At 39.3% G+C, this 27,372-nt stretch overlaps 1 protein-coding gene across 1 annotated transcript; it reads left to right on the top strand.

Moving 5' to 3' along the window:
• Positions 1-145: 145 nt before the first annotated feature.
• On the top strand, positions 146-26,838 carry LOC104156726 (von Willebrand factor D and EGF domain-containing protein-like; the record flags this gene model as incomplete). The annotated part of the gene is made up of 8 exons (XM_009694796.1): positions 146-190; positions 2,573-2,662; positions 3,979-4,114; positions 7,762-7,979; positions 10,827-10,900; positions 18,003-18,273; positions 21,288-21,466; positions 25,898-26,838. Coding segments are annotated over exons 1-8 (1,954 nt in total), but the record flags the coding sequence as incomplete, so codon positions are not given.
• Between the last annotated feature and the right edge of the window lie 534 nt (positions 26,839-27,372).

Raw genomic sequence — 27,372 nt, 5'->3', positions numbered from 1 at the left:
GCGTGCGGGGAAGAAGAGAAAGAAAAAGTTGATTGGTGAACTGGAGAAGAAGAGCTAGTATTTAGCTGAAGGTAAAATTACCCATCATCAGAGTGACTATCATAACAATTACGTGACAAACTGTCAACCTGTAGCTCAGTAGCCGATGAACATACCTGCTGACTGTGAAGTGAAGTGTGCACCTAACAAGGTAAAGGCACTACAAGGGGAGGAACGATATAAAAGACAGAAATAAAACGTAACTCATGACAGCTGTCCGTACATTTTGAATTTGCAAAGTTTGTGCTAATCTCCAAAAGTGTCAAAGATAGAACTGGAATGGCCTGATAGTCTAAGAATATCTCTGTGTATCATTTTTATTTTATCATTTTTATTTTAGTGTTCAGTACTCTATCAATAAAATAGACCTCTAAAATATATATGGGAGAAAATACAATGCTCTCAGGGAAAGAAGCTGGGTTCTGACGTTTCCCAGGATGTCACTTTGGGGAAGATTACCAGGAGATGCCTCCATCAGTGCCAGGCATCCTCGTGCACGACCCTGCTGCCTCTCGTTGCAGCTCTCTCCTTGGCAGGAGCACTCCTCGTGGTGTGCTCAGAGGGAAGTCTCCGTGTAAAAATTTCGGTAAAAAGCTTTGAAGTCAAAAGTGCAAACAGCTCGGCAAGTGTAAATGTATTATCTGCAATGCAGCTGCATTCAATTTGCTCAATGAGCTCTGCAAGGGGATCGGTATAATTTTTTTTTAACAGGGGGAATATACATTATCTGAACTCTTTCTCTGTTGTCACCGCCTTGTCAGATCCCGATTTTGCAGACTCTCCCCGTGGCAGCTGTAGGAGAAGCAGCAGGAGGAAGATCAACGCTCGCCTTCTGCCTTCCCAGCAGAAGAACTGTTTTGAAAGCTCCGTAAGCTGAACAAGAACCTTTAGGGAATGCTTGGAGATAATAAATATCTAATGATAACAGGGGCTTATTACCTTGAGGAGACAACGACTTAGTCTCCTTTGGAGGCGAACTGGCTAACTACAAAGTATCTGAGAAATATTAACTGTAAAGTATCTCTGTGAGGCCTGTGTCTTTTTTTTCCCCCAGTACACCCAGTATGACCTCAAGGCTTCTATCTAGTTAAGGTAACAAATAACACCATTTTCACTGGGCCAAACTGGCTGGAGCTGTCAGCAAAAGAGTGAGAAACTTTACGAAGGTAAAAACGACCCAAAAGGCACATAAACCTGGGACTGAGCTGGACTGGAAATAATCCACCTGAAGAGCACAGAAAACACTTGATTTTTCCCATAGCAGTACAAATGACACTGTATTGCTTGTGAGGCATTTTTGTTGTGCGTAAATGAGTTAGGAAACAGGATTGTTCAGTTTGGAGGAAACTCATGACTTGTTGGTAATGAAGAGGAATATTTAGAGTGGTAAAAGAAATACTCCAGAGTGCTATGCGACTCCTGCCTATATGACCAAGAGTAGCATGGCCAATGAGTGACGCTGGAAAATCCGTCCGAAGGAGTTTATCACAACAGAAAATAAATTGGATTGGTCCAATTCCTCCTCATGGGTTACTCGAGGCTTAAAAAAGGCGGTAGCTATAAATATGTCATCTGACTATTTGGAATTGATTTACTATGTCACATTCTGTTATTCCATTTCTGAGAAGAGGCCTCTCAAAAAAAATTCAGAACTACAGTTTCAGAACCTTTTGTCGTTTGCTTTAAGGAAAGCTTCTGTAGTTTAATCTTATGATTCTAGAAATGATGTTATCAGTTTGGGTTTTCTGAAACCAATGAAACATTAAGATGGCAGATGGTGTGCGGGCTCAGCAGAAAGGTTGTGTGACTGTGTTAGGAATAAAACATAAATGGCCTGGTACATTGTGTTTGGTGGAATTTTTTGTTTGGGGGAATTTTTTTTTTCCCCAATATAAACCCTGTGGGCACATCTGCATCATCTTTTATAATGCAATAAGAAAAAAAGGACCTTCTTATATTGCTGACACAATTTCTGAGATAGGTGACTGTCAAACTAATTTCAGTAAAAAACCTACTTACAAACATGGTAGAGAGAGAAGATATTTGATTCAGTGGACAGACCTTATATTGCTGACACAATTTCTGAGATAGATGACTGTCAAACTAATTTCAGTAAAAAATCTACTTACAAACATGGTAGAGAGGATATTTGATTCAGTGGACAGAGTGAAATCTGGGATCCCAAGGGCTAATGTCCTAATCCTGACAGTAACGTCTATGAACAATGTAATTCTCCCTAATTAAAATGAGTTAATATCACTAACCAAGGTGCTTGAAAAACTGCAGAAGAAAACACATTGTAAGCATTCAGTGTTATTAATTGTTGACACAGAAGTCAAGTTTCTTTGCTTATTAAATGAACAAAAAATTCTTCTAAATCTCAAGATTTATGCATAAACATTTTTAAAGCCTAAACCCCCAAAATATGTTTCAAAGGTAGAAAAAACTTAACAACTCTGATCAACACAAAGGTGCATAATTATATGAATTTTGTTCAAGAAAAGCTATAGCATATGCTGTTTATTTATTACAGGTCTTTTGCACTGTCACTCCTTTTACAAGGGACATCCCTGAGCAGCAGTCATTGCCTGAAGAGAGCAAAGGTTTCTATGCCGGGATTAAGGTAATGCCATGGCTCTGATTTACTGACTTGGCGTATCCCTAGGGAATATTTATACATTATCTGACATGCTCTGAAAAACAAGACACAGAAACACAAGCCCTGATCATCATAACCAGTGTTGCTTTTATGTTCACTTTGAGAAAATGGCTTTGAGTCTGTTCGTAAAACACCCTAAAGCACCCATCAGCACCGTGTGCAGGTGTTGACACTAATGCACCATAAAGAATGTGCAAAACGACATCTTCTAGTAAATACACCCCAAAGTACTCTGGTTGTTAAGTATCATGGGATGACACATTGACAAGGACCCAAATTTTGTTGTAACTAAACCAGAACAAAGTGAAGACAAAAATGAACTTTTATCCATCATCTTTGTATGGCCAGGCACTACAAAAAACGAATTGCTGAAGATAAATTCACAGTAAGTGCAAAAAACAGGTCTAATCCCACTCAAGGATTACACTGTCGGTCTGGCACTCCAGGAGATTTTGAGATCTTCTGAGTATCTAAGCTTCATGCCTCCATGAATGGTGTTTGAAAAATCTGGCAGCCCATTCTGTCTGACATTTGAAGAACAGTTTCAATTTTTTTTTGAAATGTCAGAATTTCCCAGGGAATGGAAATTCCCATTTCTGATTAGCCCCAAGTGCCGTTTCTGCTCTTGCCGCAGGAGAACAGACAGACAGAAATGGCAAAACCCGAGGTCTCTCCTCGGCGCATGATCCACCGAAGCTGTAATATATTATGTATGGAGAAATCCTTCTTCCTGCCATAGCCAGGAAGAGGAATTGGGGAAAAATTGCACTCACTTTGCACCTGGGGCAGAGTACAAACATAGAGTACATGACCATGAAGTAACGCCATACTTTAGGCCATGGTATTTCTCCTAATGCGTTATAATAGGAGCTCCTTTTAACTAGGGATATTACAAATTAATAAATTCTATAGTATCATGCTTTTTTCAGGTTTAATAAAAACATGTTTTGAAATTAGGAGATGAAAAGCAATTAGACCCTATATATGTGTCCTGGTTTTGGCCGGGATAGAATTAATTAAACCATGACAATATGACAACTGCAAAATTTTTCTTAATTGCCAAGAATGATAAAGTATTTCAACAACAATTCCACCTCATAAAGTTGAAGATCATTATTATGAAGATTAGTATTATTATGAGGATTATTACAAAGATTATTATTATTTTCCAGGAAATTATATATTTTCATAATTGATTAAAAACACCCACAATTTCACAAATATCGGGATTGCCTAATTAATCTGTCAAAATGTCCTAAAAATTATTTTCTTATTTCCAGTTTTTACCAGAATCACTACAAATTGCAGAGGATGGCAAAGAGCACGTTTTGACTGTTCTGAGCACTGTACCCATTGCCTGTCCCGGGCACGATGATTCCTGTAAAATTACTTTGCAGCTAAGTACTGAGGATTTGGGTAAGAGTTTCACATATCGGCATGGAATCAGTGTGATTATTTTTTCCTGTATTTATGTTACAAGAATTGTAACAGAAATTATAAGATGTAAATAACAGTAAAGGGCAGAAGTCATAAAATCAACAAACTTGGCCATGTATTTGTTTGCAAAATAAAATAGAAGACAATATCATGCAGGTTTTTGAGGGAAAAAAAAATCTGACTAGCAATAACCTGAACGGTAGTCTGTTGAGATTTATGGATGAAATAAGTATGAGTAGAAGAACTTATTTTAAATTCCAGGAGTATAAAATTCCATTTTAAGTTTTTGTAGCTGCAATGGTCTTAGGTACAATAATTTCATTAATTATCAATAAGAGGCTCACCTGCAGATTTATTATTCAGTAAATGTGTACTGAAACCTTTTTTTCTTTCTTTTGCTGGCTTACAGTTTTTGCCTAACTTAATACAAAAGAAAAAAATCATACTTATGCTTATATATTATTCTCTTTCTGAATGTATTTTTTTTTTTTTACTTGAAAACATTGACAATGTCACTTAGAAAATTCTTGCCCTTTTAATCAGTAAATGTTTTCCTCAGGTTAATCTGGTGGAATATCATGCCTAACCAAGGGGGGCATATATATATATTTACTTTCCATTTGCGGTAAATAAAACACTCAACTCTTTTTCTAACAAGGCATTTATTTCTCTTCCATAGGTGGCACAATGAGAAAAATGTTTAGAGATAGGATTGCAGCCACAGTTTCTCTACCCACAAAAAGCCAGCTCAAAAAAATTTTGGCAAAACCCAGATAGTTCCTGATATTTTTCCCTTTCTAAATCCCTCTCTTTTCTCTCCCCATCATCAGCCAAGTGCTCAGACAGAAGAAAAAAATAATTCAAATGGTATCATAACACAATGATCTTAAACTGAATGGCACCTTATGGTTCCAGCAGCTGTGTTGGCTCACGTACGTGGAGTACTTCACATTTCTGCATGGTTCAGTGCTGCTCTGTTCTACATATTGCTCTTGGCTTAGAGTCTCTGCCGGTCCATCAGGCAAACATCCGCTGAGCTCATGGGAACAGATTTTCTTAGATGTTGAGGTAGATAAGAGCCCAGGCCGATACGTGATGGGACATACCCACAGACTCCAAGCAACTTTGACACCTAGTGTTTATGAGGATCAAATATGAATTAGTCACATAAACTGTCAAGGTCATTTTTTTAACTTATATTTTTTTAGACATCGACAAAGCCTTTTAAAATCTCTTGGACAATGAATGCATCGTCCAGGAGCTCTCAAGTCAGGGAGGCTGACTTCAATAGCTCAGACTGAGACAGACTGAGGCTGAGGCTGAGGCTGAAGCTCAGGCTGTGCCCTTGCCAGGGTCTTCTCCAGTCCCACAACGTGCATTTGACTGGAAGAAAGAGGGGAGGTAAGACTTGCAGAAACAGCTTTATTTCCAACTGCCAGTGGGCTTGATGTGTTGGTGCCAAGAGGTGCCAGGATGGAGGCACAACTCAACCAGTTAACTAATCTTTGAAGGAAGTTGTCACTGAAGTGGAAAACTTCCATTAGTTTTAATCAACTGATTTCTGCAGCTTAAACTAATAACCAGCTCTAGTCCTTGATTGCTCCATCCTGAGGCTATTTCCTTGGATGACACCTGGGCCATTTATGATCAATTGAGGTATCTATACATACTTAAGGTTGAGTATCTGCTCCTGGATGTTTGCATAACCGCATGTTTATTTTGTGCTTTCATTGTCTTTAGGGTCCGTCAGTTTATCTGAAGGAACATTGTGGGCTTCTGAAAAATGTAGTGTTGGCCACAGTGCTATAAATTGAAAATAAAAACAATTTTAGCTGGTATTTGTTTATACTGAATAAATTAACTGACAAGCTCCTTGTCTGCCTGAATCCATATAACACCACTGTTGTGCTAATTATGTAGGGAATAAGTGATAAGAAAGCTAATTACAAGCACAGAAATATCTCTCCAAGTTCAGACAATATCATAATGAATGCCACAGCACAGCAGAGCCACTGGAGTTCGACTTCTGTTAAGTTTATCATCACTATTTTGACAAGATGATTTTCTTTGATTTTAACCTTTTGTTCTGGGTTGTGAGCACAGCTCATGGGGCTGTAATGGCTATAACTATTCCTCATGGAAACCTCCAATTTAATTGAATCAAGAACCTTGAAGATGAGTGAGGGCTTTTCTATAAGATGTGAGGCAGCCTTTAAGGGTTTTATGTGAGAGATAATATGCTATTAATATTTGTAGGGTTTTAGTTCAGTTCCTATAGAACCCTATAGGGTTAGTTTAAATTATATTTTATGACCCTTTTCTGTAAGGAATAAAACATTGATTATTTGATCATGTTAGAAATACCATCTTTAAATACCTGAATGCTATCTCCTATAAATTATTAAGCAATTCTACAAATGGGAAAATGATATAGAAATCATTTATTTCCATATCAGATTAATTACATTGCCACCATTTCTAGAACTTTGTTCTTATCGGCTCATAATTAATGGTCTGGGACAGAAAGCTACACACTAGGCACAAACGCTGGCGGTTCTGAAATCAACAGTGAGATTCTGACTGGCTTCAGTAGGGCCACGACTTCATTTTTTACCCACCAAAGTATTCATGAAGGGTTGATTGACTTCTTGAGGAGCAGACACAGACTATATAAAATGCAGAGCAGATGACTCAGAAACAAATGCTATCATAATTCAGTGTTTGTAAATAAAAAACTCACATCTATGGAAACAAAAATCCTAGTTTGTCCTTTACTTGAGACCTCAACATGAAAGGTCAGGACCCAAGAGAAGTGGACACTACCAGTCATGCTGCTAGAAGTCATCCCTTTAGGAAAGATATAATATGCAGAGACAGAGCTGCATGAATAGCTTGGTTTGCCATTGCCATATTGATTTTGTCACTACCCATCACTTCCCTACCCATCACAGATAATTACATAGCCAGTACCACTGTAGCTTATTACTTTTCCACATTCTTTTAGTGAATTTATCCTCACAATGCCTCTGTCAAAGACAGAAATAAAACTACCATCATTTTACAGATTGGAAAGTAAAGTACCATAACATAGCTAAGCCAAAAATACAAATACAAATCTGCTGCATTTGCCTTTCTGTCGTGGATCCAAAGTTCACTAAAAACTGACTTGAGAACTGTCCCTTTCCAGATCAAAAATTCTGTTTATTTTAAATTAAATAACTCCCAGCATATACCTCTTTATAATGAAGCTAGTGAAAGATCAACATTTTCCAGAAACACAGACTCATCTCTTTCTTTGTCATGAGAACTACTTGTCTTCATTCCCTGGGCATGGACCCATAAAGATAAGACTGTCATTCCAGAAATATTAACACCTGTGAAAAGAAAAGCACCACTGAGTTTTAGTAAACTGCCTACTGCAGGGACAAAAAAAAAAAAAGAAAAAGCACAGTAAAATGTGCAGAGAGATGCCAGATCAAGTCAGTCACAACTGCCTTCATGCAAACCCCATCTGGTTTCAAGGCATGTGTGTCCTGGAATGTGAAACATTTGTGTTGGATGGTAAACAGGGTACGGGAAACTGTTTGGATAACTCTTGTCAGACTCGATGTTCGTGTTCATTTTAGATAGCCAATTACTGGGGCCCCCAAACATCGCCCTTTCCGCATGCCAGGTGGATCTGATGCAGGCGCCCTGCTCGGAAGGCAGCTGTGCAGCCGCCACGCTGACAGTGACAGCCGTGACAGACTTTGCTCAGGATGGGAACCGCATCAGCCGCATCAGAGCTGAGCCAGTCGGATGGAGGGATTTGCTTTGGAGGGCTTACACACCCAAGGATGTGAAGGTCGGGTCCTAAACTAATTTGGAAAACGTGTCAAATTTGAATGGGAGGTTTAGTATCAAAGAAAATGAGATGCTGGTAAACCTTAACCACATAAACATTTGGGGACTGCTGTCAGTAGAGTAAACCAAAACAGCTTCTTTATACACCAAGAAAATTAACATGTAAAGCCCCTTGCTTTAACGTATTTAGGTTTGATTATTAGCCAGTACATCAGTAAGGCCAACAGCTGGATTATAGATGTAACCAGGCATGCTTGTGTATGCTGGAAGAGGAGAAAGGGAGAACCCGAGTTAGGGAATTAGCACCTTTTCCAGAAGGAGGGAGACAGTAACCCAAGGGTTTGGGAAACAGTTTCTGAGAAAACAGAGGAAACGCAGTGTCTCGGTAATGAGAAAGGAGGACTGGGACTCAGCAGTGCCGTGTTCAATTTGTGACTGTGCCAGGAATCACCGGGACACCTACGACAAGACACGTGGCTACTCTGTGTCTTCATTTATCCCTGTACAAAATGTCCAAAATCAAAATAATAAGAAGCAATCAGGGAGGCAAGCGACGTTTTCCCTGCAGAAAGCCTGGCCAAGGGATGGTGGCGAGCAGGGACTGGCCCATTGTCTGTGAAGTTGTTTCAGTGCTTCGGCTGGGAGATTTGAGAGCTATAATCCCATCACCTGAGAGAACAAACCAGATCACAGATTTGACTCAGCTAAATTTCTCAGAGCAGTGACACATTCAAGCTGGTATATTTTAAGTAACCGAAACCAAACCCCCAATGAAATCTATAATTTCACTGCCCTAATTTTTGTGGATTTGCTCATGAGAGAATGAGATTAAACTGCACCAAAAGAATTTTTGTCTTCAAAGGTAAAATGCCTAGTATGGGACTATATCCTTTCCTCTCCAGCATATGCTTCTTTTAAACCTTTTAAGATTCTTAAATCAGAAATTGCAGCTAATTCAGTGTAGTGCACTCACATACCCATATATTTTTCTTGAAGTTACAAATGCTTTCAATAGAATATGAAAATACAGCAAGTGTGAAATGGAATTAATCAATTTTAATAATAAATTCCATCTATCTCAGTTAAAACTTGATCTATGGAAACGTAATAGACATTACCTTCCCTCCCTCCCCATTTCCCCATTGCTGCTTTGCAGTTAATTAGAGGCCTTAATGTAACACAGTACCTGCAACATATCAAGGAAAAATCCGTATATTAAAATACACAAAATCTTTAGTCCTTCAGACTTGTTCAATATTTTTGATTTATCTGAAAATTGAAGGGAAATGTTGGGCAGAACAACCTGACATATTCAGGCAACTGATAAAGTGGATTTCTTCAGCAAACTAAGACTGTCTAGAACTAGGACTTGCATCCTCTGCTGGTATCATGCAAGAAACGAGCAGAGCCGAAAAAGCCACGTGGGTTGGTTTGTGCAAAGGTTTTACTTAGGGAGACTGCGGCTGTGGAGGAAATAGTAAAATTCTGAGACATCTCTTTATATCACACTGTAGATACAAATGATACAACTGACCTCAGAGCAAAATGCTGTTCAAAGAGGTGTTCAGTTTTTCAATCCTCAAGACCATCACTCTAATAGTTCGGTACTGCAGACACCGGTGGGTGTCTGAGCAGTGCCTCTGTGCGATGCTAAGGGACATTCTGAAATACAAATGATGTACTGCTGCAGGTGAGGAATTCTGTCAGCACGCGTGGTTCTATCTTCACCTTCTTATTCACTTATTTAATTTCACCAGTGTTCCTAAAAGTTAAGTTCTTTATCACTGAAAGACTGCACAAGGATATAGTGGCCATTCTTCTTCCCTGCTCTGCAGATCATGGTAGAACTAACTGAATTGAACCTCTGGACTTCTCATGGGCAGAGAGTGAGCAAAGAATTAACAACCCTGGCCAAGAAATCAGCCTGGCAGGCTGGATATGGGGAAAACCATAATACTTCGTCACTCCTACCAGTATGACTGGGAGCTCTTCATATTGCAAATCACTACACAACCCAGTCTTGCATTTCTGAGAAGTGGATAGCAGAGTATTCAGCCATGAAAAAACCACCATCTTGAGCAGACGTGGCAATGCAGACCCAGCACTGCCTGAGATTCAGGTATTGCAGCTTCAAAGGGAGTTGCCCTACATCTGGCTTTCACAATATCTGCTCCTTGCAGGACACCAGGACTCTCAGACCTCATCTGTGATCCAGCTTGTGCCCAAGTATCCAAGAGCTGATGCAGCTGAAGATCTCTGTTGCTCTAGTAGATCCTTTCCTCTTTTATTCATGTGCCAAAAGCAGATGGCTCCAGCAGCCTGATTTGGGGCCTTGTCACCAGTACCCGATCAAAAATCTGCACATCAAGTATATAAATCAGCCATTCAGATGCTGTATCAGGAAATATAAGGTCAAATTAAGGGACAGGCAGTGACGACTACTACTAAAATATGCTAATGCTACTTAATTACAGCATACGTTATACCATACTTCAGGCATTAAAATTAGTACAATTTAATGAGCACTCTACTCTCTTGATAATTTCAGTAAATGATCTACTTCTTAGCAAAAAAGTTTAATAAAAAAGCTTCACTTTTTACCAGGTAAAGAAAGACAGTGCATTAAGCCAGGTGGAATAAGAGCACTTTGAACTCCCTTATTGCATATGATTAAACTCCGTTGTTTTGAAAGCGAAGCCTATTTGGTACCGATTCGCAATCATGTTTTAGAAGTCAGATTTTAGTTTGTACTTGACACATGAATCCTGCCCTTAATGTTTTGTGAGGAACAGTAATGAAGAAAAACTGCTGCGTAGACTGTATTCATTACACATTTCATTTTAACTAGGTCACAGTTCGAGACCTCCCAACAGGGAACTGCTACTCTTTCACTGATCCACACATTATCACATTTGATGGATGGTGAGTATCCTACTTTGAAATAATTTGGCTCAATTACTGCAGTTTTCAGTTTCTGGATGTAGCATGCGTTTGGTTTTACATTAGAATATCAAAAAGAGCACTGTACTAGTTTGCTTATAGTGATTAATATAGTGCTTCAATAACATACATGATTTCCTTCCAGCTGTTTGTACTCTTAACAAAAGGACTAGAAATAGATTAATCTTGAAGTGGCAATGGTTTTGAGTCTGAATAATTTTTATAAGACGAAGGTCAGATTCCAATATGTTCTTCAAACAGAACTATCATTAATGACTTTGAGAGGGTGTCCACACCATGTGGCATCGTGTTAGTGACACCCCAGTTCCACACAAGTGAGTCATTATGTCCCTGTAGTAGCACCACACATAGGGACAACCTGGTCCTTCCCAGCAGTTGAGTAACACCTGACGCAAAGTCACTCAGCTCTTGCATTCTTCTGCTTCCAGAGCTGGTTTACGCACAGCTGCATCTCTGCATGGAGTTGACAGTCATAATCGCAACCAAAAAAACATAAAAATGGCCATACTGTCTCAGATAAAAGAAGTTCAGAAATGATAAGTGGCAAATATCAGGCAAAGAGTGCAAATATAAAGGCGTACGTCCTCCTGTACTGTCCAGATGGCCTCCTATGTTATCCAGCAGCAAGTTGCTGAAAGCCTTACTGAGCCGAAGGTGGCACCTTTGTGTTTGACAGCCCGTACTGTGCAGAACTTTTCTTCAGTCAACTTCCCTAATCATTCATGAATCTATTTACCCCAGCTATTTAACATAACAGAAAGTTTTTAAAGTTTGCATCTGGCACGTTTGATCCAAAGTTGCTAATATTTCAGATCACATTCCAGGTTTGTCATTCTGCCGTTAACCTCCTAATGGCACAGATAATGACTTTATGCGCACAGCATCCACAGGGGCTCGGCAGGTCTGATATTCTAATTTTGATATCTTAATGTCCCAGTTTCAGTCCAACATGCTCTGGAGGTAACATCTGAAATGACGTCAAACCTGGAGAAATCTGTCGATGAAATGTGAGTAAGAAAGGCAGTGACTCCATTAAAGGTTATACATCTGCCTCAAATAAAGATTTCACCTGAACTGGGTAATCTCAGCTAGCAGATTAGCTCTGCACATCTAGGGCTTTCTAGTTTCCCTCCTGCTTTGCTGAATACCATTTATAATGTGGTCAGGCACTTATTTCATGCAAGTTTGACTGCTTGATACGTAGAAGCTATGGAAGAGCTACAAGAGGTGCAAAGATATTCCTATGCCTCATGTATTTGCAATTATTTCAACTGTGGGATATTAAACTAGGTTAGAATATTATTTTAAACTGTCTATACATCTATATTCTGAAGTAGTCCCTTCTGCTTTAGGGCTAAGAATGGACAGTGATCTGCCAGGTTGTGTTTAGGAAGTCATAAATTACTCAAAAGTGCCTTGTGGAATAGGGGAATGCTCTCAGCCATGTAGCATATTTTTACATTGTTTCTATGGGAAAAAAAAGGCCTAAAATAAAATAAATCAATGTTATTTTATTGATAGCACACTGAAATGCTTCTAAGCAATTTGAGATTCTATTTGAGCACAGGGAGTTTGGAAAAGCCCTCCCTTCTGTGGCATCCTGCCTTAGAATCACACAGCCTTGAAATGGAAAAATCCCAGGATTAGCTTGGCCACTTGATAACTACACGTTTCTTCCTTGTGGATGGACATTCATTACTGCTCTGTCCAGTATAGTTTCAAATGAGCCAAGCTGATGGGGCTTCTGCCATCTCAATAACTAGGTTATTTCTCTAAGATATATCACTTCTTGATATTCAGCCAAGTTTCTTGCCCATCATTTCACAGTCCCATTACTCCTACTTATATTCCCATTTATTATTGTAAATAATTTCCCTTTCAATTATTGTAATGATTATGCCACCCTATTACACATCAGTTAGGCAACTTCTCTGTCTGCCTATCCAAAAAAATGTTAACACATCAGCAAATGATTTTAAAGCTCTGTATTTATGGAGTGGAGAATGCAATTCCTGCTTCTGTCCTGTTAACTAACCTATAACCTAAAGCTAAAGACTAACACAGAGGTATGGAACTGAAGCATTTCCCTTTGGTCATGAAATGGTGGTGGGAAATTGTGTTTGAAATTAGGTGTGCATTAGGTATTGTGAATGGAAGAATTGTATAAAAAGCTTGTGGGCTCAAGTAGGAAACTGTATGAGTGTCCCTCAATAATAAAAGAGTATCAGAAAGAGACTGATCTGCAGATTGTAAGCAGTGAAACAAGAGAAGAGAAAAAGCTAAGAGAAACTTCTCCTAGGGACTATGAAGCAATAGGCTGAGAGGATGAGTGGAGCATCAGGTCTTGGGCATCTGGAGCTACCTCGATTATAAGTGATCTGTAGGTATGGGCTGGGATGAAAATCTTACATAGGAAAGAAAAGAAACTTTCAAAAAGAGTCAAAGAGAACTGAATGAAATAGTGGCCTTTACCCACCACTATACGACTACAAAGATGGCAGCAAACAAAACCTAATATCAAAACTGCTTCTGAGATCAACAGCAGAGCATCCATCAAAGAACGTAACCCAAGGAAACACATTTGTTCCATCACAAAGCTGGTAGATCAGCTTATAAGGAGACAGGAGACTCTGAGATCAAAATGTTGTAGGCAGAGCTGCTGTGGATGGGTGGTGATCAGTTGTCTCTTTGACACCCTTTCCACTCACTTGAGTCCTGGGGATGGCTCGCTGAAGGGTTGTCACATTAAAAGCAAGGGAAAGTCTGAAGATGGGGAACATTGCCCACAGCAAAATGGCAGGAGCGTTTGCTACACAAACAGGTATGCACATAAACATACTCCTGCCTTCCACAGAGTTGCTTACCTCCTTTGACTTTCCCATTAGCAACGGCGAAGAGAAGGAAGAATACACAATGGGGAAAAGCAAAGATGAAAACAGACATGAAAATAGAAAACTGCAACCTTTCTCATTTCCAAAATTTAAATGAAAATCATTAAAAATTTAAAATTTAGTTTAATTTTAAAATACTTATTTGAATAATTTCTTTAGCAGATTTGTTGGCAGATTGAAAAATAGCATGAAAATCAAAAGACTAGAAGTTGGGGGGGGTTTTGTAGTAAATTTTTCCTACTGAAGTGGTCACATCCAACATATAGGTTGTTTTGTGAGGTTTCACAATACTACTTCATTTTGTACATTCTGTAGTGATGTTTCAGTGGGTTTCAGTCTGACATACTGAGCTCACCTTACATCTGAGGTAGTTAGCTATTTATTAGATAACTGAAATACCTAACTCCCACTTCTAATGATAATGCTCCCCTTTGGTATGCCTCCTGCTAATATATTTCTGTAGAAATATTTATCTTGTAATCCTTTCATTCTTTTGACCAAAGGAACTGACTGAAAATCAAAGAAGAATGTGTCGTCTTTTACACTGTAAGCACAATCAATTTGTGTATATTGGAGCATAGATGTGAAATAGCGTTAATTATACTAGCTAAAATCCAGAGAGAGCACTTCCTTTTATAGCAAAGTACCTTCTAAATTAAACAAATGTGTAAGTCTGGTAAAGCAGAAGTATAGCCCTCATTACTAGTTATGGCACATTATAAATATAAAAGCTTTTCGTACCATAAATTCTAGATTCTTAAATATGAAGTACTAGCTTAAAACTAAATATGCAGAAAATTCTTTTAAGGCAAAATATAAAAAGGGAAATATTTCTTGATTGGTGAACTACATATATCATGCATGTTATTTTGCATTTTACCTTAAAAAAAAAAGGAAAAAGATTTTTCAGATTTCTCAAACATTTATGCTAATGCATCCATCAATATTGCCACAGGGGCAATGGCACCGTTTCCTGCACTATGACAAAATCCCTCAGCTTGCCCAGCTTCACGCTTCTGGTTGGCTTTAATAGCAGTCATCATAGCAGCCTACAACTAAGTCCTGGGCATGAGTAGCCCTGCCAGAGGTGCTGTTCTTTTTGATGGTCTGTAGAAGTTTATACGTCCCCAAGCAGCCAATGACTGCTGAACATAACCCAACAGCTTTGGTCCCTGAGAACAACATAACCAGTCCTTAGTGATGAGCGCTCAGAAGCCAGAGAACATCCTCTGGCATCACCCAGCACTTCCTAGGGTCACAACTAGCATAAAATAGTTCCTACTGGCAAGAAATGAGGGAGCCTAGAGGGACATGTCAACAAATCAAATAATTTAGTGGAAAAACTGTGGTGGAAAATCTTCAAGAGCAGACACAATAATAACTGAATTAATAAAAAGACGAAGTGTAGCTTGGTGAATAGTAAGTGCATTGCGTTAGTCAATCTAACGCTACTGGTAGTAATTGTTTAGACATATTTATATTCTCTTCTGTCCCTCTGTTATGATAAGCCAACAGAAATTATTCTTAGCATCTCGCTTTCATAACCAAAGACATAGGAGCATTTTATACTTCTTGGATTAAGAGCACAACTTGAGTCATGACTTCAGTCTAGGATAAGAACTTGCTGCACCCCTTGAAAAACAAGCCAAACACACCGATGGGGAGGGAGGGAACCACTTTCCACCCAGTGCATCCATCGCTACAGACTATCAGGGAAGCAGGATGGGGAAGTGCATTGTGCACTGCAATTAGACACAAGCAGTGATGCCTGGTTCCCAAAGAAAATGCAGAGCTCCCTCATGCAAAGGCTCCGGTAACTCTTACTTCATGCTTTTAGTGCCACAAGTAATTTCTCAAATACTGTCCAAAGAATCATTACCACAATTACGGTTATATAAACATCATGAAAGTTTACCTGACTACAATCAATTAACCATTCAAGTAATTCAAATGCAGCTGAAAGCTTCAATTTAGACACTTTGCAGATTTGTTATGTGCTATGCAATCTGTGCCATAACTAATTGAAAGACTCTAAGTGACTTCCAGGAGACTTGGATTGGGTCTGCTGTCAATGGTTATTAAACAGTAAACATCTCCCATACTTGCAATGATATTTGCATGCGTATGTTAATACAGTCTTATTTACTGGATACAGCTGATCAGTCTGGGTACAGCCATTCTGATACACGATTTTCCTCCAGGCTCTCTAAACACCTTTCCTTCTACGCTCCCCTGTTGAAGGAAACTGTGGAAGGTGATTCTCATAAAATATCCTGTCTCCTCTGTCTCTCCTGTGAAGATGTCCAAATGGAGCTAGTACTTGTTGTTAAAAGAGATTATCTATTTTTTATGTTGTCCTTAGTTCTAATCAATCTTAGCAACGGCATCTATGCAGTGTACTTAGGTTTTAAGTCCCTGATTAGAAAATAAGATGAGACAGAACCATTCAAAATCTTACCATTTTATGGCCAACTTCACTCAGTTTTTCAAGATGAAAGATAAAGTCAGATGTGGTTTCTAGCAGAGAAAAGCAGTTGGAGTTTAAATTCTTACTGTGTTTCAAGCTACATAGTTTTCCATGGCTTTTATTCTGAAAAGAAATAAAATATAGATCTATACATGCTAAAAATTCTTTGTTCTTGAGCCATTTGTTCCTCTGCATAGGAAACATTAACAGACTGACAAAAATATTGATGTTTGTATGACAGTGCTTAAAAATAATCCTGTTATTTAGTTGAGGTGTTTTATACATTCCTCTTCACATTTTTTTTTCTTATTGTAGAAAAGAATAACACTTATTATTATAACCTTAGTTTCCATATTACTTAATTTCATAAAAATCATATTTAAAACTAAATGCAGGGCCTTAAAAGGAAGTAGAATAACCCATCGATTTTAAAGACGGCAGCTGTTGGCTTGTGAGGAGAAAACTCCAGCAACATGTATAAAGTGTAGAGCTACTGTTTTCTTTGCTTTCACACATCACGTTAGAATAAAATAGAGTAAGAATGAGACAAGTTTATGGAGTGAGAAATCAAAGAACAAGCAGAGGAGGATCCTCTCTCAGGTCCCTGTTGTGGAAACCCAAGGGGCTGCAGGCGGGAGGAGTTTTACCTGGCTCGTGCAGAGGGGAAACATTTGCAAAGTTATCAAAGTTATTCTGCTCATGGCCTCACTCAAAGCAAGGACCTTCTGTACGGAGAAGAATGAAAGTCCCAAATTATTCAACACACTGCACTGTGCTGATTGCCAATTCATTTAGAGCAAAAGTTGTGCTTACAGGGAAGTTGTTGAATCATAGAATCATAGAACCACAGAATGCTTTGGGTTGGAAGGGACCTTTAAGGGTCATCTACTCCAACCCCCCCTGCAATGAGTAAGGACATCTTCAACTCAATCAGGTTTCTCAGAGCCCCATCCAGCCTGTCCTTGAATGTGTCCAGGGATGGGGCATCTACCACCGCTCTCGGCAACCTGCTCAGGTGTTTCACCACCCTCATTGTGAAAAATTTCTTTCTTATATCTAGACTGAATCTACCTTCCTTTAATTTAAAACCATTACGCCTTGTCCTGTCACAACAGGCCTTGCTAAAAGGGCTGTCCCCATCTTTCTTATAAGTCCCCTTTAAGTACTGAAAGTACTTAAGTATTGTTGGGAGGGGGAAACAACTTCATTTTAACAAGTTTTTAGTAGAATCCCAGTTTTTCACATGAAGTATTCACCTAGCCACAGTCAGTCTTGTAAAAGTTAGTGATTAGTCTCAGAAGAGGTTATTTGAGCACTGGTTTTGCTTTGAAGAATATCATGCTGTAAAGCATCCGGTTAGAACCAAAACATATTTATTAAGGCCTGGAGGCAGGGACTTTTTCCCATTTGCTTTTTATCAAATGTTTAACCTTTTTATCCATGCCCATTGCCATAGCAGCAGCTAGGAGACAGCTACTCGCTTTTCACGTGAATTCTTATGCACTTCCAGCTAATAACTGCGACGGCATTCCCTTGCTCACGGTGCCGAAGCAACACTTCTCTGCATGCTGATTTTTCCCTCCTTCAAGGCCAGCCACCACGCTGGTCTAATTAAGGAGCACTGTTGTACAAGTATCAACAAACAGCCGTCACAGGTGGATGCTCTGGGTCTCTAAATCCTCTTTTTTTGTTTGTTGCTCTTCAGGCGCTACGATAACTATAAAATTGGTACCTTCCTTTTGTGCCAGAGCATGTCCCGGGCGTTTGAAGTGCACGTTCGGCAATGGGATTGTGGAGGGCACCGCTCTGCCACCGCCTGCAATTGTGGCTTAGCTGCGCGAGAGGGGGGTGACACCGTGGTGCTGGACACCTGCAATGGCCATTTTCGGGAGAGCAGACCCCAGCTAGCCATCAAAAGCACTGAGGCATCACCACATGTCAAAATCCTAAAGTCCTACGGAGGGAGAAAAATAACAGTACGTGGATATTTGAGTACTCCGGTTGTTGTTGTTCTTTAAAAATATGAGTTTAATATTTTTGAATTATTAATGAAGTAGCTACAAAAAAGTTTATCTGAAGCCATAAGAGCGCTTGCAGCAAAATGTACCAAAAAAACAAGATGTAGGGAAGAAGCTGGTTAAAGTGTTAGTTTAACAAACTGTAAAACAAAACAAAACAAATATCTCTGGAAATTTCTTGGAGACATAGCGGAGTGCCAATATTGTTACTTACTCTCTGCAGTACAGCAATCCGCTCTCAGTTTGTTTATGCTAGGCACTACTCAACCGCATCACATAAAGCAAATTTCTTTGCAGAGCTTACGATATAAATATTCAAGGAAAGATCACAGGTAGCAGAATAATGTAGTTTTAGAGTGCAACAGTAAGGCAATATTAGCCCCCAAAAGCCATGAAAATGGGCTGCAAATGTGCAACATTTGGTATAATTTAAAGTATGTGCCTAAAAAATATATGGCCACAGCATACTTTACATGAGTATCACTTATCCACACTAATCCAGTGAAATCACTGGAAGAATAAGAGCAGACTGCACCAGGGGCTTTGGTGAGGAGAACAGCCACGAGTTACAGCCAAGAAGATAATTTTATCCTAGAGTTATATCATCACGATTCGTTGCCAGGAAATGTTTTGGGTGAAGATAGGTCCACAGTAGAGCCAGAATGATGCAGGGAGTGCCTCTGCTTGGCTCTCCTCGTGATCTCGCTTTGAATAGATCTTAGAAAGGCATTAATTGAAAGTCTGTTAATTATAGAATAGAGAAAAAGCAGAAAGCAAGCTGTCATTTCATTTTGCAACTGAATGCAATATAATTACTGTTTTATTACTAGAATAATCTTAGCAAGGAATCCCTATTCTAATTTACACCTCAGTGAAACCAATCAGGACACACCTGGGACACGAATATGAATCCTGCCCTGAGCTGAATGGGAATCCATAGGAACTGGGTAGCAATGAACACTATCCCTGATCACACCACTGTACGTGGTGCATCCCAATTTGCTCAGTAATTGCCCATCACCAACCTCGTGCAGTGCAGGAGTCAACTCCCCTGCGGATCCCATGCCATCCAAGGCTGATGCTTTGAATAGGGTTAAGTCACTCTCTTTTCTGTGCAAGGTAGCAGCTTCCAGCAGTCAGTCACTATATATCTCTGCAAACTGGGGTCTCCAAAAAGTTTCTTCAAAGCCTCAATCAGCAGTGTGAAATCCAGGTGGGTTACAGAAAACCTGGACAGTTGTTAGGTCCTCCGTGGCAGATGGGACGCCTTGCCTGGGTCAGCAGGAGGAGAAGGGGTTACAGCCCTCCAAAATCCTGAAATAAATCCACACCTGGGAATATTAATCCAGACAGCACAGAAGACTGCAACAGCTCATGCAGTCCTGACTGAAAGCATTTTATATGCAGCCTTGTAGGAAATGCTGCTCCTTATAATAAAGCATATAATTAGAAGGCATATGTTTATCTGAAGAAGGAAATCAAACCCTACACAGCACTGTGTTAACTTCAGTTCTCCTGCTCTACCTGTTAAACCACTAAACCATTAGACCATTTGAGCTTTATGGTGGGGAATCTTTTTTTTTTTTTTTAAACTTACCTTGGGAAGAGAAACACACAGCCAAGGTGGAGGTACAAGCAACGTGGGGGTACAGGCAAGGTGGAGGTACAGCCAAGACCTTCTGATGTATTCAAAGAACTGGTTTTATATGATGACTTCCATTATTCACCAAAGCCAATAATTTTTGAAAAAAGGATGCTTTAAATGTCCCGATCAAAACACAGAGGCTCTGCGTTCAAAACATAGTGTCCCTGACTGTTATTGTAATCAGCGGCCCTTTGCTACTCTGCTCAGCCAGACAAGGAGATCACTCATGGAGAGCTCCTCAAAAAGTATTCTGATGACTAAAATGGGCAACATTATTATTTAGTGCAGCCAAAATGTAAACTCTGGATTCCAACACAGAAATACAAATATAAGCTAGTTGCTTCTTCACAGATATGAATAGATTTGGTGGGGAGGAGTTTGTAAGGGACCAAAAAATCCCCACTGAAAGAAAGAAAAGCAATGGACATTATTTGGCTGAATAAATTATACCTAGGCAGGGATCACTTAAAAAAAGGAAAATAATTATTTTGAAATTATTGTAATGAGATGTTTCCAACTGTTTTATGTACTTTTTAAGATTAACTGAGAACATTTACTTTTGGATCAAAAAAAAATATTAAGGTTACTTGTCAGGATAGGGTGCTCCTGCTTCCACTCCTGGCACAGATCAGTTTCAAAATAATTTTCTTTTTACCTGTAAAAATGAAGCAAACAAACAAAAATACATTTCACTTGAACATATTTTTTTTTTCTTTTCTTTTTTTTTTATTATTGGTTGGGACACCAATCTGAAAAATCCATTATCCACACAGTTACTTCTTTGTCCTAACCTCAAGATTTTTTTTTTTTAAAGGTCAGTGTAAGCCTACCACAAGTTCTTTAATGAGAAAATTGCTTTATCCACTTTAAAACACAATCATTTTCTGGTTAATCCGGCCTTGGAAAATGAAACGATTTTTCAGAGGGAAGAAAGCTGTTTTTCAAACTTGGCAGTTTATCTGAAAGAAATGATTTCCCAGGCAAAGACACAAGGGTGGCCTTATTGTCATGGAAGTCACTTCTAAAATTAGCTGGTAACTTACCAGTGGGAAAATTTCAATGGATGTAATTATTAAGTTAAAAAGAAAGCACTTGTGCAGTTTTATATTTATGTAATGCTATCAGATATTAGTACCATAGAATATGAAAGTAAGCTAAATAGTAGCACAAATAACTATGTATAGTGTATCTAAATGATCTTAAATTACCTCTGCCATCATCAACATCCTACTTTGATATTTTTATTTATAGAAAGGGTCATTTTTTTATCACATAAAAAGCTTGGTAACAGCTTCAATTCACTGGGATTTTTTTTCTGCCCGTTCAGATCCTGTTCCCTTCAGGAGCGTTTGTTCGAGCCGACGTGAGCGAGTGGGGAATGGGTCTGACAGTGAGGACGCCGGGCAGCGACTTCAACAGCACCAGAGGTTTGTGTGGCCTCTTTGATGGGATCGGTCACAACGACCTGAGCAATGTGCCCGAGGAAGACTTCATAGAGGAGTGGAGGTACAAAGCGAGAGAGGATCCCTGCCTGGGAGATGCTCTGTAGCACTGTTTCAAGGGCTGTTGATAGGTTTATTCCATTACATACTCCCCTAATGACCTGACAGAGAGATCTGCTTAATCTAGCAATGGAAGCCTGGAGACCCATTACCATCCTAACAGCACAGGGGCTTGATTTTCAGTCTGCACAATACACATAAGCAGTTACTAAGAGAGAAGTTTTATATTTGGAAGTGATGTCATGTAAACAGCTGTGTTAAGATCCCACTCAGTTGTTAAAAAAAATGCAGCTCTCACCCACACTAGAAAATGTAGATAACTGACAATAGGGATTAATTAAGGGTTTGGTGTTTCCCTTCTTCTTTTATTCCCAAATGCTAATTACAATATGTGAGTATAGTTTAAATGTTACATTTTCACAAAATGTGGTAATGTATGTACCATGCTAAAACTTAGTATCTACTCTACTAATGATAACAGTGAACTCTAAAAACTTGCAGTTTCTGAGACAGATGGTCTGGAACCAAAGCCAGGAGTCTGACTTTATGAAGTATCCCTGTCCCTGTACCTGTCCCTATCCTTATCCCTGTACCACAATTTAATTCTTGTTGCTGAACTCTAAACGTGCCTAATAGGTGTTCTTAAAACCAAAATGGGTTTGGTTGACTGAGTAGTTTTGTTTGTGAAGTATGTTTTGCAAATAAGGAAAAATAAGGCAAACTACCTTATCGTACCACTTAATCTGTACCTGGGAATTTAGTGCAATCCTGTAGGAACAATACATTTTCAGACCTCTTGCATTTCAGAAAATAAACAAACACCTCTACCATATTCTAGTTATATTCAATGGGCCTAAGTAATGGCTATTTAATGGCAATTTTGACCTGTCGTTACAAATTGTACTATTTAGAGTTCAGCAGCCATCTTTAACATCTTAATAATGTGATAATCAGTCAGAGCTTGCTTCTGGGAAGCAAATGCAGAAATAGTTTGGTGCAAGAACCGACCACCTGCTGACAACCCAAAAACGGGCTAACAAGATCCTTAGGAGGACCTGTTCAAAGGACGTTTGTTGAAAGATCAGAAGCCAAAGCACAATATATAGGAATTTATTTATAAATCAGTGAGCTTTCTAGCGCTCAGCACGTGTGATATAGATACTTCAGCAAAGGCAGAAGAAGCTCCTGCTAAGTGAGAAGGGCAGGAGGGGTGGTGAGTTTCACCTTATAGTACTCCCAAGGATGGATTCTCAAGGACCTTTCAGAACCTGATCAAAAATCCAAGCCAATGGAAAGGCAGAGGCCACGTCCAGAGGAGACTGGGTTGGTCTCTGATCCACTCACAGAGAAAAGGTGCAGTAAAAAAATCAAAACCTAGACGGTGATTTTTCTGCTGCTGTTTTTAATTTCATTTTAAATAACACTGAAAGCATGTTAGGTTTTCTCCAGCACCTGAAGCTAGGCTGAGTGCTCACCATCTGGCAGTTCAGCTTTTTCTTTCCCTGGCTCCCACCTCTCTCAAGCAGTTGCAGGGCTCTGAATGGCACAGATCTGTTTTAAACATCAGCTTTCTAGTGCAACTTTTAAACAATAAAACAACATCAGAGCCTCCCAGCCCTTAAATACATTCCGGACAAGGAAGAGCTGAATTTTAAAACATGTATTTTAAGTAGGTAAAATAGATTTTTCAAACTATTTTTCAGATCTTTTGAGAAACCAGCAGCAATGCTATTAATTTTGGACTCTCTATAAAGGCATCCAACTCAATTTGAAAAACTTGTCTTTAGTTCTTCCTTGACTGTAATGGGCAGCTGTCACTGTTTAAAGCTGGGCCAGCTCTTAAAATGTGCAGCAGATGCTCTCTGTTAACCCCTCCCTCCCCCTGGAAAGGGAAGGGACAGAGGAAAGGGGGAGAGACTTACAGATTGGAAATTAAAACTACTTTAATAAAACAATAATAATGAAAAATAGTATAATGATATTAGTACTAAGACTACTAATAACGGAAACAAAAGTACACAAAACCAACACTGAGTTTCCCAATGATGGTCGGGAATTGCAGGCTGCAGCTGCTCATGCCACTGCCGCAGTAGGGTGGGCACCCGGACGTCCCGGACCGGACTCTGCAGCTGACAGGAACCAGGTTCAGGAATGCATGGATCAGAGTCACAGGCAGGAGAGCGAGCAGGGTCCCACAGGGATGCCGGCCATGAAAGAAGAGAGCGAGACCCCCATGATCCCTTAGCTTTATACTGAGAATGACGTGGATGGGATGGAATACCTCGTTGGTCAGTATCTGGTCACCTGTCCCATCTGCACTTTTCTGCAGGTGTGACCCTTTTACAACTTTTTCACTTGTTTAACAAAAGGCAGCCAGCAGTGTCCTTGGTTCTCATAGGGATAAGTATAAACATGGGCCTCTCTGCATATCAATCCTACTGATACTTCAGTAGCAACTATAAACATCAAGCGTTATCAAGTCTGAAAAACAGACACTCTCTGAAAAGCATATAACTTCACTTTTAGAAAGTGCAGTTACTCAGAAGAAACTTAACTGAAAGAAAAAACCTCCTGAAAGGAGAAATAGTCCTGGTTTAGCCAAACCAGGACAGCAGCTAAGAAGAATGATAGTCTAGTCATTTTATGCAGGGGACAGGAGGCACATCCTGGCTCACTGAGGTGCTGTCGGTATGTGCATGCCTGTGAGGAAGGACGTGGTTTCCAGTGGCTCCATCCTTTCCACACCATACACCCCCAACCTGTCGGCCAGGGCTGACGAAAGGAAGGGTTTCGTAAGGGAATAAGAAAGGAATTTTGTAAGGAATTTCAGTAAAATATCAAGGCAGAAGAGGTTCCTTTTACTGAAATTTTCATTTGTGTTTTAACTTTCTGTCCTGATTCTGGACCAGTTCACGTGATTAAGTTATTTGTTTATTTATTAAATATATGATATTTACCCTAGCCTCTAGTTCCTGTCATATTCCCTCTAAGAAAGAGCTACTTCTGCTGCCTTAGTTTAGATTTACAGTTAGTTCATGATGCAAGTCTGGGCAGCTTCAGCTGCAGGTAACACCACCATGCAGAGCTGGAGGAACAGCGCTAGCATGATGCCCAGTCAGGCACTAAACTGCTTTGCCCAAAGGACTAGTGCTCCATCAATCACCAAATATGTTTTATTGTCCTAGTCTGTAGGAAAGTGCAGAATAGCCTGTGCATTTCTGCGAGCATGAAAGTCATCCTATTGTATCACATTGTATTCTGCAGTGCCCGCACATTCGGAAAAATGGTTTCATAAATGTCTGGGCTCATGTTTCAGAAGGAGAAATTGGTTCATTTTACCTGTGTCACCATGATGTTTTATTTAAAAGTTAGTATTGTATCAATGATCAAAATAGTAATATCATACATGTTGTTTTCAATTTATTTTGGAAAAATTACATAAAGGCAATTACTTTTTCTACAACAGTATCTACTGTCTGGCTCCAAAATATTGGCAAATGTTTTCACTTTCCTGAAATCTCTACATTCTGGCTGCAAGACAAAATTAATGCCAAAATAATTTAAATTTTTGGTGATATTTCAAATTTGTCTGGAAATGAAGTGCTGCCAACTATTGGGACAAGAAGCATATCTTTTTCTATGAAGCTCCAGGATTATTCTTATTCTGCAGAAATAAGATCAATATGAGATCTTGTACTCATGAAATTTCTAAAGAAACTTTAATCATGGCTGCTTATTCAAACTAAACTCTCTAGTAGTTCATCCATCATCAAAGCTGGACTAAATTAAAAAAGGGGAACAAAATACCACCTTCCCTTATTTGATAGCCTAGCCCTATGATCAATAGAAAAAAACTTTGTGTCAAAAGAAAAACTCAAAAAAAGCTCCATTAGAAGACAAGAATGCGATGAAGTATGCACAAAAGAATTTTAAAGGAAAAAAAAACATTTAAAAGAAAAAAATTTAGTCATCCAAGTCTTAGAGAAAATATCTGGTAAGGAGAGCACAGGCAAAGAGATAAAGATGATTTTCATAATAAAGTATTGGAAACAAATATGTCTGTCTCCATGCTGTGCCTGAGTCACACCAGGGACAAATCCAAGGCCTTATTTCATGTGTAATATGCAAAGGGTAACCTGCACCTTACAGAAAGTTCTGCAAAGAGAAGTCAAGCAGTTAGGCAACGCTCCAGCGAAGCACTTAAACATCTGTTACTAAAAAGTCTCCATGTAGAGCTAAAAAATGTACAGGACAACTCAAGAAGGGCAGTGCAAAAGTGACTAAAGAAATTGGAGATTAAACTTAAGTATTTTCTTAAGTAGAAAGATTAGGAATTTATGCATTTCTCAGCCTCAGGGAAAGAAAGTTTACTTGGTATTGTAGACCAATTTGTTGAAAGTTTCCTCTCTCTAATCTCTTTCTATTTTAAAATCAGAATACCTCCAGGGAAGAGTTTATTTGACAAGACTCCAGAACCTTCTGAGGAGAAGCAAAGGAAAAATTACTGCAGATGTCAGAAGGAGAGCACAAAGTCCATGCCCATGGTAAACATGCAGAATGCCTTTCGGACTCCTTTCTCTCAGTCCTCTGGTTGCCATTATGATCACGTGGATTACACCTTTGCAATCTCCTATCTAGATGTTACATCAGAGTTTGTCACTCACTCAGAAATAGAGTCTAATTTAAGAAAAGATAAACTGTTCACCAAGTCTTTTGATCACAGATATCTCCCTAAATCAGTTCAAAAGCGAGGCAGCCCCCAGGACCAATTAAAACCCCTCACGTACAATGTTTCCATGAAAAGCAACAGTTCCATTAACTCTACCAAACCAACAGAAGACCTAAGAAGAGCAAAAAGGCAAGACGACTATTATGAGTATTCATCCATTCACCCTTTGCGTAGCCCAAGCCAGAGAGACTCAGAGAGTTTTGCATATTTTTTCCCAGAGGATTACTTTGAAGGGATTCGGACAAAACTTCCCCTGGCATGGCCCACTCCCAATGGCCTAACTGCCACCAAAGCTCGGGAGATTTGCCACGAAATTCTTGCAAATTCCACCATTGGCTTAGTGTGTAAAGGTCTCCTTGGAAAACAGATGGATGAGGCAATTGATATATGCCTTTTAGATCTGCAGCTCAAAGATGATGTGGCTTGGGTGAGGGCACTGATAGCCCTTTTGGAAAATGAATGTGAAAGAAGAGTGCTAGGAAACAGAAACAGAGTGTTTCATGTAGGAAACCAGCTATCTGCTACCCAGGAGGAAATCCTCACCGTTCTCCGGTGTCCTGCTTTCTGTAATGGCAATGGACAATGTACTGAACTGGGCTGCCAGTGTTTTGAAGACCACAGCTCCTACGACTGTAGCATTGCCAAAAGTAAGTAAAAAATTCTATTTGTTCCTACCCTACCCATCTTTCCATGGTATTAGAATTATTAGGTAGAACATCTGCACAGAGTTGTTTGCTCTTCAAACAGTGCTACCAGTAAGGTATTTGATGAATTAGTAATCAGTTTTTGACCTTGAAGAGCCGATCAAAATATCTGGTTGGCTGGTCCTTCACTTTTTCGCCTCAGTAACTTTTTAAAAATGGATTTTACAAGCCCCTTAGCAAATTGGTTTTGCAGAAGTGATTTTCTTTACATCTGATCTATCACCGGCATGCTGACAAGCAAGCTTCTGACAAAAAGAGGGTCCTGCTCACCTTGTGGTCAATATTCATGTTAACACTGTATAGGTACTTCTTTTTTTTCTCCTGATCAACAGAGAATAAAATTTGAAAATTAATTTCAAACACTGTACTAGTAACAAAAAAAAAAAAATTAAAAGTGACAAAACGAACAGGTAACATTGTCAAAGCCATAAAATAGCTACAAGACGTATTTGAACCTGTAGACATGATTCTGCAAAT

This window comes from Cariama cristata, unplaced genomic scaffold, assembly GCF_000690535.1.
Source record: "Cariama cristata isolate BGI_N322 unplaced genomic scaffold, ASM69053v1 scaffold25252, whole genome shotgun sequence".
NCBI classification, from domain to species: Eukaryota; Metazoa; Chordata; class Aves; order Cariamiformes; family Cariamidae; genus Cariama; species Cariama cristata.
Note: the sequence above shows the minus strand (reverse complement) of the source record. Positions and strands in the feature narration are given on the sequence as shown.